This window comes from Nannobrachium achirus (assembly GCF_963921795.1).
Source record: "Nannobrachium achirus genome assembly, chromosome: 5".
In the NCBI taxonomy this organism is placed as follows: Eukaryota; Metazoa; Chordata; class Actinopteri; order Myctophiformes; family Myctophidae; genus Nannobrachium; species Nannobrachium achirus.
The window spans coordinates 55,932,731-55,949,556 of NC_137814.1; the positions used below are offsets into that span (position 1 = coordinate 55,932,731).

The following is a 16,826-nucleotide window of genomic DNA, read 5'->3' on the forward strand; positions in this document are numbered from 1 at the left end:
GGAGAGGGGGAAAGGGAGGGACGACCATGGAAGTTTGGCTTCGTGTCATAAGAAACGGACGCTTTGTTTTTCACAGGTTCACACGTGTCAAAGAATGGTCACATAGTACTGCCACGGGAAGATTTCTTTACGAAAAAAACAAACAAACAAAAAGGTTATAATCTCCATGTGCACGGCCCCCGGCGAAATGATCCGAAAGGGGTCCTCTTTTCATCTCCGTCGAGGTGGCGGGAGGGGAATTCCTCCCGCCATCGTATTCTCTCCAAGTTTAAGAGTTTCTTAGGTAGTTTATTTTCTTTAACGCTCTGTTACTGTATGTATATTATGTTCCGTTGTGGCTTTTCCGAGTTCGTTGAAATGGGTTCTGTTCTTCTGGGTGCGTTTGATGCGTTGTGTTTTCTTTCTCTCTCTCCCTCCCTCTCTCAGACCCGGATGGGGAGCGTTTGGCTCATCTGCTGTCGGACGATCTCTTGCGTGGCCTCCTCGGGGCTCTTCCTGTGATGGCCGGGCAGCGTGCCGCCCACCCGCAGCAGGTCCCTGCCAACACAAAGACACGCAGCAGGGGGTCATTCACAGGTTCACACACACTTCAAACAAGAGAGACAAGGGGGCCGTATCTCACCTACCGCCTCTTTGTGCTATAAGGCTGTACGGGGAGGGGAGGGGGTTTGGATTACACACATTGTAAAGAGTAGACTGCCGCTGTATGGCAAAGAGAGACAAAGAGGATATAGTTACTGTCGGGCAGAAACCTCTTAACTCTGTATTCTAACTTATCTAACTACTAGTAAGACACCTCAGGGTGACTTGCGACCTCAGGGTGACATGCGACCTAAAGGGCGAGGTCGCGCCAATTCTTGGCCATCTGGCCAGTGATGTATATGGGACCAGTTACTCATATGTGGAGAGAGACCCCTTCATGATAGTTATGTTATGTCAAAACATGCCCATATATGGACATTACCAAATATGGGCATTCCCATATATGTCCTTAATATTGATAACATAATATCCTTAATAATGTCCTTAATATTGACAATATAGGAATCTCCATAACTGTGCATAAAACGTACGTTAATTAGTAATGCCAAGCAGGGCCTTGGTGAGTTAGGGCCTTGGTTTGATGCCTGTGGATCTCCATATATGGGCATAATGGGGTACCCTAACATTCTCATTTTCGGCCTGGGATTTCTTGAAAAAGAAATCTCCATGTATGGGCATAAAAGGTTTTTTTCTTTTTCTGAGAATGACCATATATGGCCTTTTTATTTTATCTTTTATTAATAATAATATGTATCCATATACATACACTATATGTTATGCCCATACATGGAGATCCCTATCTGAACCAGCCACACAGATATGGGCCATGCCTTTGCCATCTGGACAGTATTTTGGGGCTTTTTCTGCTTTTTATTGACAGTAGGCTGACAGGAAATGGGGAGAAAGATGGGGACTTGAGGTCGCAAGTCAGGACTTGAACCTGTGACGCTGCAAAAGCTGGATTACCAGGAAGGGATGTCACGTGACATCCTTTTTATGCCCATATATGAGTCATTCTGTACCACATCACTGTGACTCACGGACCTCACGTGACATCACTTCCTGTATGGATGGACACCATATATGGGCATAAAAGAGTGCCAGCCAGACAGACGGATACAACAGGTATTGCACAACTGGACATCGATGGTGACTATTCTGCCCAACAGGCACCGGTCTGGGTTCTCCAACATTACTTCTGAGACTCCAACAGTCAATCCCTCATCGCACACCCCCAGGCACAGGACTAGTTTTGTTGTATTTATTTATTTTTGTAAATTAACGTCCTACTTGACCATACAAAGGCATAAAAGTAGCAGTTTCTCGAAAAGGCTGTGCGTAGCGTCGCGTTTTGGTCTCGTGGATCTGCTACTTTTGCCGTCTTTGAATACAAATCCTGGCTGAAAAGTAACCGCTTTTGGACATACAAGGTTTCCACCCGAGACAATATGCTGTTACTGATACCGATGATGGAGTGCGTCCAGCTGAATTAGACGCTCGACTGCTATTTACAAATCCATATCAACCCCCGGCATCCAAATCAATTCATCATGATGCGTTGTTTAATAAAAGTGTGTGAAATGTACTGCGCACACACGCGCGCACACGCACCCACACACAGACGCACACACACATATCTTGGCAAGCTTTCCAAGGGTACATTTGTCTGAGTGTCCTTTGTTCAGTGGCCAGTGTCCTTCTTGCCGATGCCGTCTTGGTTGAAGATGTTCAGGAGATAGTGGTGCATGTCTTCTCATTTCCCCTCCCTCTCTCTCTCTCTCTCTCTCTCTCTCTCTCTCTCCCTCTCTCTCTCCCTCCCTCCATTATCTGGCTCCAGCATCATTGAACAGTCAGTGGTAAGTGAGGTGCCGCAGTGATGCGTACACGTTCTTCGCTATACCTCAGAAACCACACAAGGGCCCGGCCCGGCGCACGCAAACACTCAGGAAATGCACACTAAAAACCAACACTCTGACTGACTATAAGCAATCCTCTCTCCGTCTCTAAATCTCTCCTTCTCTCTCCCTCTCTCTCTCTCTCTCTCTATCGCGGGCTGTCACATACAGACGAGCCCATGAATTAATCCATCGAGACCGGGAACGTGTCTGTTTAGACTTGAACCGCCTTAACCGTTATTTGATGCTTTAGCTGTTGAAAAATAGCAGATATACAAGCTCACAGCGCGGCACCGAGTGCCGCGCTGCGAGCTTGCAGATCTGCTATTTTTGAAAAATCACCAACATTTGTGCAAGTGTTTGAATATTTTGACCCGATCCTTCTAAGGTTTTTGAAAAACGCATGTTTCTACAGTATGTCAGTGGTTCTCAATCTTTTTCAAGTCAAGGACCCCTAGAATTATATGTATTTGGCCGCGAACCCCCCATCTCAAAATATGTTGTTCCAGGGACCCCCCCAGAAGCAAATATTTGAGTTAAATGTTCGCTTTTAAAAAGATATATTCAAAGATTTGACAAAAAATGTCGTGTAAGTTTTTTCAAAAATAGCAGATCTACAGTACAAGCTCGCAGCGCGGCACAGCTTGTAGATCTGCTATTTTTGAGTAGCTGAAGCATAACATTATTTAAGGTCTTGATGCGTTAATCATCGGCGTGTCGTCCGCATACCACGCCCGACAACGTAGCATAATAACACACACAAGTGTGTGTGTGTGTGTGTGTGTGTGTGTGTGTGTGTGTGTGTGTGTGTGTGTGTGTGTGTGTGTGTGTGTGCGTGCGTGCGTGCGTGCGTGCGTGCGTGCGTGCGTGCGTGCGTGCGTGCGTGCGTGTGTGTGTGCGTGCGTGCGCGTGTGTGCCGCACGTATGTGTGGCACGCAAACACACACACACACGACAACAACACAGCATCATCACCCATCATCATCATCATCATCCCCATCGCGTCCGGCGCGGCGCTGGGGACGCTCCCCCCCTCCCCCCTCCCCCGATGCGTTAAAAAGCTCATTAGCAACCTAATTAAACGCATTCCTCTCTTTTAGCTTCTTCTCAATCTCCCTTATTACTCACACTCCATCACCCCCTGCTTTTCCACCTCAGCAGCTGTGTGGCGGCTGCCTGTCCCCCTATCGCCTCCTCCTCCCTGTCCCGGGGAGCCTGCAACCAGCCAGCCACAGGGGAATTTAACCCGCTTCCACCGGGGAGGGAGCACATCTATTCTGTGTCACCACCTCGCCACTTTAACCATTGTTTTTTGTTAATAGTTTTGGATATTCAAAAATAGCAGATATACAAGCTCGCAGCATGGCTCTAGATCTGCTATTTTTGGAAAATTTGTGAAATATTTGTGCAAATCATATGTGTAACTCAAATCTCTGCTTCCGGGGGGTCCCTGGAAGCAACATATTTTGAGATGGGGGTCCGTGGGCCAAATACACCTCATTTTTAACTAGTAACTATACTTACTAACTAACTAACTACTGTATAGACCCTACAGAAAAACACTGAAAAGAAATCTTTGATTTTGTGGGCTAAAATCCTTGATTATTCAATGAAATATGCAGGGTTTTCATGCGGTTTTATGTAGTGAAATTGCGGAAAGTTTCAAAATATGCAGAAAGTTGTCAAATATGCAGAAAGGTTAATTATATGATCGCATAATCATCAAGCTCACAGTGCGGCACTCGGTGCCGCGCTCTGAGCTTGCAGATCTGCTATTTTTGAACAGCTAAAGTACAATATCATAAAGTTAAAGTGGCTCAAATCTAATACACATATTACACACATTATGCATTCCAGGTCTTCCAGGGTTAAAACCGAGGTCAGCCATTTACGTTTCCACACACAATTAGCTTCACTGGGCTCCTGCTTCCTGGCACAGGAACGGCCCTGGGGGGCACGGTGCTATAGTGAGACCCCTGCGCCAAGGCAGGGAGGCTTGGCAGAGTGCCCGCTCGCTGGCATGTATGAATTCTACTTCCACTTTCAGTGGATGGGATTGGGGGTTGGAGTGGAAGAGTATATCGCAGAGTTGGCGCAAGCAGACACGCACGCACACACAAAGTTGAGTTTGTTAACCCGTTTAGAACGGGTACACATATTGTGTATCATTGTTTTATGCTTTAACTATTGAAAAATAGCAGATATACAAGCTCACAGCGCGGCACCGAGTGCCGCGCTGCGAGCTTGTAGATCTGCTATTTTTGAAAAATCGTGAACATTCGAATTTTGACCCGATTCTATAAGTGTCTTTTGAATCCTTCTAAGGTTTTTTGGAAAAACCTATGTTTCTATGTCAGCAATCTGGCCAGCCATCGTCAAAGAAAAGGTCCTTTTCACTTAAATGGAGCTCAGTTAGTCTGTTCTTGAGAGACTACTATGTCAGTGGTTCTCAAACCTTTTCATGCGAAGGACCCACAAAATTATATTTATTTGGCCACGGACCCCCATCTCAAAATATCTAATTCCAGGGACCACCCAGAAGCAAACTTTGAGTTACAAACGTTCGCTTTGAAAATACATATATTCAAAGATTTGCACGCATTTTCACGACTTTTTCAAAAATAGCAGATCTACAAGCTCGCAGCGTGGCACTCGGTGCCGCGCTGTGAGCTTGTATATCTGCTATTTTTCACTGGTTAAAGCATTCAATAATTCGAGGCCTAAATGGGTTTAACTTATGATGCATTATACATTACTGTAGAGAGATCTAGTGGCTAACCCCGTGCTAATGATACCACGGTGGAGGATGCCAGCGAAATGGAATGCAGTAAGAAGAATGCTCCGGTACAATATAGAATAAACAGCAGAAGCACCACAATAAGGGGGCTATAACAACATTTCGGAGTCATTGAAGTTGTTCCACACGGAGGCTTATTTCGCTCTTTGTGGCCGTGCTGTTTTTTCCGGGGACACCGAGTGGTGACACGCGGGTCCTCCTCCCTCCTTCTGCCCCCGGAAAGGACGTTTGCCCCGAAACAACGGAGGAGGACCGCTGCACAGGGCAAACATCAACACACGCATTATTTAACACTCGGGTGACTGAAAAAGAAATCACTTCCACTCTGACTGCATTTATCAGTCAACTTGACAGGTAAATTCTCTCCCTTTTGGCCCAGGAGAGCAACACCTCCTCTCCCCTGCTGCCAGCGGGGGTTCTATTGTCTTCCAAATGTGAAATACATTTCAATTGACCTCTAAAAATGGGGAGCGCAAAAGGTGTAACATTCTCTCCTTGCTTCTGGGAGTGATCGATAACTAACAGAGTGGTATAATGGTATATTATTTCATACTTAGGAAACGTTTCAGAAGGGGGGAAAAAACCAGAACATATGTCTTGAGTATTTAGGAAAAGTCATGGAAGGGGACATTTCTGAGACATTCATGGGGAGAGTTATTGCACTTGACAATCTCAAAATCGGTCAAAATGACCTGTTAGTCACCCGTGTGTTAACCTACAAAGCCATGCCTCTGAGAGAGAGAGCGACGCTTGTGACGATACGACAACAAAACCAACTGGCTCCACTCCTTGGTGAGGCCAAACCAAATGCATCAATAAATAACGACAAAAAAACACACAGTCACCAGGGCCTCTTGTCCTGCCCTCCTTCAATCCAAACACACGCGTTGGTTCACTGGGTGACATCTTCTGCTTTCTTCAAACACTCCACAACAACACCCAGCAGACACACAGCGTCAGAATGCTCTTCCAGGAGCACACTACTAACTAAATAACCAACTAGTAACTATACTAACTAACTAACGCAAATGTGATTTTATGTAGTGAAATTGCAGAGATTTGCTAAATATCCGGAAAGGTGCAAAATATGAAGTTGCTGAATATGCAGAAAGTTGCGAAATATGCAGACATTTGCGAAAAGTAGTGAAATATGTAAAAGGGAAAATTATGCGATCGCATAATACATTTTCTTTGGAGGGTATAACTGTGGGAGAGTATTTTTTGCAGGTCTTTCAGTCCGAGTGTTATCAAAAAAGCAACTGGGTTAAGCACCGTTGGTCCGACCAGTTTAACATTCACCAGGTTAGCATTCACCAGCGTCGGCAGGTTAGCATTTCACCAGGTTAGCATTCACCAGCGTTAGTTTTACTGAGGTTAGGGTTAAGGTTAGGTTTAGGTGTATCTCCGTCCCCCCAACTTTCATCACCTCCGCACACCCAATCACAATCTTGCGCTGCCTTAACCCAGTTGCTTTGCTTTGATACACTTGGACTGAAAGACCTGCTAAAAACACTCTCCCGTATAACTGTAACTAACTAACTACAGTATGTCAGAATTATTGAATGCAAAATTATCCAAACAAAAACAACAACATCATCAACAACAATTATCTAGCTATCTGTCTGTCTGTCATAGCTGGCTATAATAGCAATATAACAACAACAATTTAATTTTCATACGGCACTTTTCAAAAGAGCTTACACAGTGCTTTACGAGAAGCACCTACAAAGCGCAGACAAAGGAAAACAACATTGTAAAAAAGGGGCTTCCGTGTAAAAGGCCGGTGCAATTTGAGGAGTGCTTTGCTGTGAGAAGGAGCTGCTAGGGACTTGGCAAGGATGACAAGTCTCTCCTCTCAGTCACCTTTTGTTGAGGATCAGCCCAGAGGGTCCCTGGCTGTCAGAGGACCTCAGGTTGCACTGCAGCTTGGTATGAGTTAAGAGGTCCACTGTGTCCTGCTCTATTCTCGCAGAACCATGAAAGTTATCGCCGAAACTATCTTTGAGCATTTCATTATAGGCGTTAGGCATTATTCAGGCATTATTATAGGCTTGCAGGGCAGATATTTATTGTTGCCATGCGACTCTAAAAGTGGAGTACATCGGCACTAAGACTTATGCTTCGTACACACCGCCGGTGAATTGGCGAATAGCGAATTAGCGTATAATTCGCCTATTGTTTAAAACCTTATAAAGTCAATGGAAGCATCCACACCAAACGTGAATTTAAAAAAAGCGAAAAGGCATCTGTTTTTTATTCACCCTTGTGTCGAATTTAGCGAACATTCGCTGGTGAACTCTTCTCTCTCTCTGTATTAAATTGCTGCTGCGAGCTGCGGCAGCTGCCTGTCTGTGGGGGAACGGAACGGAGCGGAGGGGGAACGGTGAACGCGTGTTGTCTCTTCTGTGATGTGATGGGTTGTGTGCGCCGGTGAAGACTTCTATTCTTCTTTTTCTTTTTATTATTTAATAGGCTAACAACCACGGCCAGGTCATCATCACTTGAGGATGTAGTTTCCATTGTTTTATTTGTTTCCCCGTCCGTTCTCCTCTCTCTCCTTTCTTCTCCTTTCTCCTCCTGTGGCTACAGGCAGATATCACCCCTCGTATTTAGGCGAATTAAGCGAATATTATACGCATATTCGTGTTGCTTTTTGGTGTGTATGGAAAAGGGCGAATGGTGAATTCTTCGCCTTTTTGGTTCGCTTATTCACGTCGCTTTCGCCAATTCGCCGGTCTGGACAGAGCTTAAAGGTCTTTGCACACTGCTGCGTTTTTCGGGCCGAATATCTGAGTGAATTTCGGAGCACGTGAAGAAAAAAAACAACCTCATGTTTTGTCAATCACGTTTGCACACTGCCGCCCGTTTCGTATTTATTTTCGGACCAGGGTTAATTTTTTCCGATTTTCGCAACTGCCACCACTGGGTCCTTTGCTCTCTCTCTCCTTGGCCTGAAAAATGCTTTCGAGGAATTCGGATTTCCAAAACGCAACGAAAACATGCAGTGCAGTGTGCAAACAGCTTTAAAGACTACGATTTCGATATTTAGTCGACTAAGATCGACTAAGTATAAAATAAATTAGACTAAACAATTTCAGCTGACTAAAATAGGAATCAGAATTTGCTGTCAAAATGAACACTGCTACGAAGCCAAACTGCAGTAACTACATTTCACACTGGAGACACTCACAGTTATTTGTCTGAAAGGTCGAACCAGCCTTCATGATAATGAGGAGGAAACAATGTTTACAAAATGAACAAGATATACAATTAGTGCAATATGACTTGCATATCGAACCTATTTGGCTGGCAAGTTGAAACACTTGTAAAGCCAGTTTATATTTCTCTGCATAGTTAATGCACTTACTGGAGCTTACAGTATGCAAAAAGTACAGTAATACTTTAGTTACCAGTTACTTTGTAGATTGATTATCATTACAAAACACACATTAACCACTTCAGCCCTATATACATTTCAGCCATTAGAAAATAGACGATCTACAAGCTCACAATGGGTCGTAACGCAACGCATTGGGACCTTGTAGATCTGCTATTTAAAAAAAATGAATACATTTGAAAACATGAAATTCTACATCATGAGATCTCTCTTTTTTTTACCTTTTGGTGCTTCAAGTACATTTTTATGCCAAACCCTACAGTTGCTGCTCGCTACGGTCACATCGCTCGGGGAGCAGTATAGGGGTTAAGTGTCTTTCTAAGGGACACTTGGACACATTGCAGAGGCCTGGAATGGAACTCGGGGACCCCTGGCGTCCCGGGCGGTCTCTCTGAACCATTCAGCCATGGCCTCCCTCTTTCAGTTATGACCGGCCCCAAATGTCATCTTCAAAAGTACAAACTATCCTCCTAAAGTGCACACGGGATGACGTGGACAGCAAACCCTGGCCACGCTTTTATTCTCCCACCAGCAGCACTCATCTTTAAGCCATGTAGGCCTAGAATTATTGAATGCTTTAAAGGAGTATTTCACGCCCAAAATGATTATTTTTCTATCGATTACTCATCCCATGGAGACTTGAGTTCAATCATTTTTTTTTTGTTTTTGTTGCATCCTAAGCCAATAATTTGATTATAAATGTACCCCCATTGATTCTGGATGGAGACCCAAATGCACCAAGAACCAAATGCTCTCCATCCAGAATCAATGGGCCTACCAAGAGTCTCCTCAAAGAAAAATAATCATTTTGGGGGGGAACTACTCCTTTAACTTTTGAAAAAATAGCAGATATACAAGCTCATAGGCATAGCGCTGCGAGCTTGTAGATCTGCTATTTTTGAAAAGTCGTGAACATTTTGTGCAAGTCTTTGAACATTTAGAATAGAACTTTATTGTCATTGTAACAACACAGTACAGGCGCACAGGCATTGTGAGCATTGGAAAAGATCAACTCGTTTCCAAGCACATTACAAGTACAAGCACTATACACAGTACAACGAAATTAAGGATGTGCAATTGAGGGTGCACAGGCTTTTTTCTTTTTTGGGGGGGGGCCAGATTCTATAAATGTCGTCTAAATCCTTCTTCTAAATCAATGGTTCACTGCTTTTCAAACTTTTTCATGTCAAGGACCCCCAGAATTACATGTAATCGGCCGCGGACCCGTATCTCAAAATATGTTGTTCCAGGGGACCCCCCAGAAGCAAATATTTGAGTTACAAATGTTCCCTTTTAAAATATATATATTCAAAGACTTGCAAAAATAGCAGATCTACAAGCTCGCAGCGCGGCACTCGGTGCCGCGCTGCGAGCTTGGATATCTGCTATTTTTCAATAGTTAAAGCATTCAATAATCCTAGGCCTAAATGGCCTAAAGCAGTGCTTCTGGTTTGGTACAGTAGCTTTGGGGAAAAGAGGCACTCACTCAGTCAGTGGAGAGCCTCTCTGCCAGGAGAGCAGCCTGTCCATAAAGTGCCACCGCGGTGCCACCGCTTCAGCCTGGCATCGCCAGCCCACGGATTTGGCCTTGCCGGTTGTGCTCGGGCAACGAGCCTCCGACGCGTCCTCGGGCGACTGTCACCGTCCGTCAGCTGGAAACCTCGTATGTGATCGGCTAACTGATACTAAAAGACCTGAGGCCCATTCTAAAACTGTCTACTAAATCCTTACATTTTTCTGGAAAAGCGTAGAGTATGTTGCTACATCAGCGGTACTCACCCTCTTGCATGTCAAGGACCCCAGAAATTATATGTATTTGGCCGCGGACCCCCCCATCTCAAAATACATTGTTCCAGGGACCCCCAGAAGCAAAGTTTTGAGTTAAAAATGTTTGCTCTGAAAAAAAAAAAAAAAAAAGAAAGAAAGCCATGATGGCGACACTGTTTAGTATCAGTGATGTCAGCACGTTCATCTCCAAATTTGGGCATTGTTTCAGCATGCGGCTGTTACCATAGTGGCGACACGGTTTAGTATCAGTGATGTCAGCATGCTCATCTCCAAATTTGGGCATTGTTTCAGCAACCGGCTGCATGGAGGATGTCAGCATGCTGATCTCCAAATTTGGGCATTGTTTCAGCATGAGGCTGTTACCATGGTGGCGACACTGTTTAGTATCAGTGATGTCAGCATGCAGACAGACAGTAGACGCCGGACGGACATGTGAGATTCGCTAAATTATAGTTGGATATTTAAAGATTGTCACAATTGTTCACAATTTAAAGGGAATCTGAATCAAAGCAGATCTATCACACATTTCACTAAAAATGCGCAAAATGACAGTTACAAGATTTCCGCTCGACCGTTGCAAAGAAATCTGCTGGCGATCAGACGAGCCTTTAAACAGTAGCCACAAATCATCAATGACGTCCAACCAAGGGAAAACCAACAGAGACAGCTGGGGACTAGAGGAGCATTTCAGCCGGATAACTAACGAACAGATTGAAGACATTTTATTCACTCCTCTGTGAATAAATGTAAGAGTGAATATTATATTCGGTTATCGGCGTTCACACAGGCTCTGCTAAATGTGTCTCCCGGCTCAGCCTATTAGAAGACATCCATTTAAGAGCAGAGGAAGATATCGTCGTTGTCGGGCGGAAACCTCGTATCTCCAAGTTTCAAATGTGTACGTTCTTTCGCAAAGCAAAGCCCTGCTTCATCGTAAAAGGCCGTCGCACAAAAGTAGTGAAAACAGCCGATCTACAAGCACACAACGCCTCGCGGTGCGAGGCGTTGTGTGCTTGTAGATCGGCTGTTTTCACTAGTTTAAACCATTTTTAAAATGATAAATGCAAAACAAACGGTTTTGGACGTACGTACAAGGTTTTCACCCGACAACGACGATATACATGTACATAACAATCCCCCCGGGGGGGAAACAGAACACTTAGGGAGAAGCAGAGCCCACTGATGCATAAGCGCACGCACCTCCGTGACACTGACATTAAGAACAAGGTCAGCTGTTTGACTCTTCACGTACGTATGCATCGCCCACACATAGTGCTGCTGCACGTGCGCATAAAACCTCTGGAGTGTGTCAGTCGGAACTAATGCTTACAGGCTACGTGTGCATCATTTCTGGGAAGGCTGCAAAAAAATAAACTTTAAGTGTGGCCGTGGACCAAAGCAGGCTGACCACTAATAGTTTAGAATGAAGGGGATATCCGCACTTGAATCTTGAATAATGACTTTAAAATGTATTTATTTATTTCATAAGCACAGTAGCAGCAGTCTATTTTAGTCAGGAACATTCACGTCAAGTCAATTTAACTATTTATTGCAAATGGAATACACGTCAAGCAGATTTAACCACTGCATAAATGGAATACAGTTAATCTTGGCGTTTAAAGGGCTCCGCGTACGGAGATGCTCCCTGAAATGTTGTGCAAGCTTTTCTGAGCATGCTAAGCAAAATCAGGGAACGCAAGCATAGGGATACAATAGCAGAATAATAGCAATACATTGACATGTAACTTAGTCAAATCACAGTATTTGAACTTAACAACATTGACATGTAACTTAGTCAGACAATCACAGTATTTGAGCTTAGCCAGACTGATCGTGAAAGGTGGAGGCTGGGGTGGAGGAGGCAGCTAGCAGCGAATGATTCCAAAGCTTCGGAAACCAAGCATAGGTAGAGAAAGCAAGCTGTATTTAAAGGAGCCTTCCCTACTGATTGAGAGCTTTGATTGGAGTATGGCAGTCATGTGACGTAATGACCTGCAGGTATGATAATGAGCTATGAGAACAGAGCTGACTGACATCTGACTACAGCTGGCGGCGACTTGACTCACATGTCCAGCATAAACTAACGCTGACGCTTCATTTAGAGAAACGGACGCGTTTCGGCCTAAAGGCCTTCCTCAGCGTTTCAAACACTAATAGTTTAGAACAGATAATGGCTCCTTATAGCCAATGACAAACCTTTCCTCAAAAGTTTTGTTGCGGTCCACAAATCCGTTTGGAATTTATTAGCCCTTCTGTGATAGGCCACACATACATACGTACACCCACCCGTCGGTGTGATAAGTTCATCGCTTCCTAACTTCTTCCTTTCTTCCCCAATAATAAACCTTTCCTACCAACAGACAGCCAAACAGGATACAGATAAATGGAACGGGAGGAGAACATAAGCCTCGTCCCACTCTGGCTGGCAGAGCTAACAAAACGCTTCCTATACAACACAAAGTGGGCAAATTTATCTAGATGAATCCATAGGAAATTCCCAGACAAGATAAATAGAGGCTGGCGCTGTGCCTGTAAGCACCATTCACAACACAAAGCTCTTATTATTTCCAGTGGCGGAATAAAAAACAGCAAACTAAAGGGCTTTGCACACAGGACCGTTGCATTTCTTTCCGTTTGCTGCTTGATTAAAACGCATTGGATTTGGTGTGCAAGGCTGTGCGGAATCCACACTGCGGATCCCAAAAGAAGTCATAAAAGGAGTCAATGAGTTTTTACCGCATGCGACAAGACGCAGAAATCGAACTGTGTTCTATCGGGAAAAAAAACGCACAGCCGCAGCCACCTGCCGCATGGCAAATTCAGAGCCGGTGTGCATGAGGTAGAAAAAAAAACGTTTCTGTGTGCAAAGGGCTTTAGTGTACTGACCAGTGAGCAGTGGTGGAAACAGTACTCAAATGTTTTGCTTAAGTAAAAGTATCAATACTGCAATCTGTAGATATACTCTGTTAGATCTAGATCGGCTATTTTCAAATAGCCAAGGTATAAAATAGGGCTAAAGTGGTTCATGTATGTTTTATAATGATTATATGTTATATCTGCAAAGTAACTAAAGTTCATCAAAGGGGGCTTGAGCCCCTGCCCTTTTACCTGTCTGTAAAAAGTGTCCTCTCCAGACCATGAATGCAGTTTTTACTATGGTGAAAGAAATGCAAATGCCCCTCTTTCCATGCCATACCTGAAGGCAGCGTTCAAGAGAATTGCCTTGTCCAAACTCTCCTGAACTTGAATGCAGCGTCTTATGTTGAAAGAATTGCCCTCTCTGTGTGGAAACCCATGCCGTTACGCCACATCCCCAATATGCACTTGATTATGCTTAGTTCAGTGTGGTATCAAGCACTGAAAATAGCCGACCTCCAAGCTCAAAACGTGTCGCGCTGCAACGCGTTGTGAGCTTGGAGGTCCAATTTTTATCAATATTTTCACCAGAAGGCTCTTTTAGAAATGTCAGCCCCTGCCTCTCTAACATTTTCTGCAAGTCCCTGGCTGTGTGTGTACATGAGTGTGTCCAGTTCTTTCCACTCACCCCGAGTAGCTGCTGGTGACCACCTTGAGGCTGGCGGCGTTGCGGAGCAGCTTGTCCAGGGTGGAGACGATGCGGCAGAACTTGGGCCGGAGGTTCCTCTCCTTCACCCAGCACTCCAGCATCAGCTGGTGCAGCACCATGGGACAGTCCATGGGCGGAGGCAGCCTGTAGTCCTGCTCCACCGCCGTCATCACCTGAGGGACACACAGGGAAGCCTTCGTTTGATGTTGTTTTGAGAGGTGCTCCTGACTAGTGCTGTCATTTTACATGACCATTAATTGTCACTCAAATAATTGCGATTAACGATTTAATTGTGTTTTTGCCGTTGACAATTACTTTATACTTAAATAGTGGAAATAGCTGATCTACAAGCTTACAACGCGACTTTTCTTTCAATATATGAACATTTTTCAACATGGAAACGATTATGACGATTATGAAATATAATTGCGATTATGTCAAATAATTGCGATTAGACGATTATGTAATAATTGTAGTAGCCCTACTCCTGACTGGAAGGAGCTTTAAGCTCCAACATCTGGCTTCGTCCGCGCTCTGTAGCGTGGCCTACATCTGGCCTACATCTTGGAGCCCCCACCGGGAGGACGTAGAGACTTTGTCGCTGACAGTGACTCTCCACCGAATACGAGTCCATTGTGTTCATCTATAGACGCTCGTCAAAGCCGGATGCAATGCGGTAGATTCTAACCCGTAGACTTCGGGCTATTAGCCGTCTAAAATACGTCTAAACGCCTAGGCTAGAACCGGGTTATAACTGACCTAGACGTTGAAACAATATCATTTCAACAGTATATAATGTGTTTATATCTAGTCGCTTAAAAACTGCCAATCAACATCTAGTCTGTTGTGCCAATCACAACAAGCCTAGCCGTTGAAAAGACGTTCACTTTTAGACCAGTTATAACCCGGTTTTAGACAGACGTCTAAGATCGACAATGGCTCACTGGGATTGCACCACTCGAGTGCCCACTGCCCAGGAATCTTTGTTTTGCACTTCTACAAGTGTATGTGTATGTACTGCGTGTGTATGTATTAATGTATGTATGTAATGTATGTCTCCATGTAGCATTACTGTACCACAGGACAGCAGCACAGCAGTCACATTGAGGGAACTTGAAAAAAAAGACACACACACTTGGGATGGCTCTGCACGGCACTTCTGAACACACACCCTGCATGCCGTTTTGATCTTTAATTAGCAGTAATTGCGCTTTCTGGGTGTGATTTGCTTCAAGTGCCGCTGGTGAGCAGCGTATTGAAATAGACAGAGATTTAACATTGTTCCTCTAGTCAATATTATTATACATTTTTAACACCCACAAATACCTAGACCTAGAATTTACGCTGCATCACTGCTCCAAATCCATCAAGCAAAGAAAGCTCAATCTAAGTAGCACGGTGTGTTAATGAACGGCCGGCTGTCGGGGTTTAAAACCTCATGCTTTATCATGGTGCTGACTAAACCTTCTTTGAAGGGAACCTGAAGCATTGTGTTAGCATTTATTTCAATTAGGGCCTTGTCGACGGCGTGGAAAACAGCGCTCTGTAATTCTACATTACTCTTACGTTTTTCTTTTTTTGCATGAAACTACCTCTCCGCTCACACCATCTCGCCCCCTCGCGTTCTATCCCTTTTCTCCACCTCGCCGGTTCAAGGGACCGTGTGGAGTAATGAATAGCGAATGAGGAAAGAAAGAGAAAATGCCGTGAACTGTGTAACCTTCCCCGTTTCTATCCCGGATTTTTTTAACCCGGGCCTCCTTGAAAAGTGCTGCATTTATTTTTTAACACTTTAAGAAGTGGAACGCATTATTGCTTCAACCATGATTTTATGCTTTAGCTATTAAAAAATAGCAGATCTACAAGCTCACAGAGTGCCGCGCTGCGAGCTTGTAGATCTGCTATTTTTGAAAAATCTTGAAAATCTTTGAATATTTTTTTACCCGATTCTACAAATGTCTTCTAAATCCTACTAAGAAATCTACTGTTTATATCATCAGCGGTTCTCAAACCTTTTCATGTCAAGGACCCCCAGAATTACATGTATTTGCCCACGGACCCCCATCTCAAAATACATTGTTCCTGGGACCACCCAGAAGTGAATATTTGATTTACAAATGTTCGCTTTTAAAATGATATATTCAAAGATTTGCAAAAATCTACAAGCACTCGTGAGCTTGTAGCTTGAGTTTGTATATCTGATATTTTTCAATAGCTAAAGTATAAAATAATTCCAGGTGTTAATGTTAACCACGGACCACACAGAGCCTGCTCTGGGGGAGAAATGTAGTTTTGACCTTCAGGTCAGAATCCGTGTCAAACCAGAAACAGAATCGCGTCAAAGGTTGTGTCCAACCTAGACATAGGATCTAAATGTTTCAATAGAATTGCAGGGGGACCAAATACAACCACCTGTACAAGTTATGTTGTATTATATACTCTATATACCACAGTACGAGGTTCTCAACCTATTCCCAATCAGGGCCCACTTGAAAATCTGACCACCGTGTTAAAGGGGGCCTGTCACCTAAAGGGTTACTGTCACTTTAAGAATCATCTTAAAAAACAAGTTAATATTTCTGATGTCATTGTGGGGATGCGCAATTATAAGCCAATAAATTAATTGTCTGTATAGCCTGACTGTATGACTACTTACTGGACTGGTCAGCTGTTGTTGGAGGGCGAGGGGCAGATTACACTGTGACATGAGCTTCAGACTGTTTCAGACCGTTTTCAGAGAAGCTCATGTCACAGTGTAATCTGCCACTCAACCCCTTTAGGTGACAGTACCCCTTTAAGTGAACCGAAGGGTGGGATGCGTACATGTTTATTCTAATGACC

The 16,826-nt window shown here is 44.1% G+C and overlaps 1 protein-coding gene across 1 annotated transcript in view; it reads right to left on the minus strand.

Annotated features, from left to right (window-relative positions):
• Positions 1-422: 422 nt before the first annotated feature.
• ephb3a (eph receptor B3a) overlaps positions 423-16,826 on the minus strand; it is a gene marked incomplete at both ends in the record, with an annotated part of 142,970 nt that continues 126,566 nt past the window's right edge. The window contains 2 exons of the mRNA XM_080726752.1: positions 423-537; positions 13,965-14,158. Of these exons, the coding sequence (XP_080582878.1) occupies positions 423-537; positions 13,965-14,158 (309 nt within the window). The remainder of the gene's footprint in view (positions 538-13,964; positions 14,159-16,826) is intronic.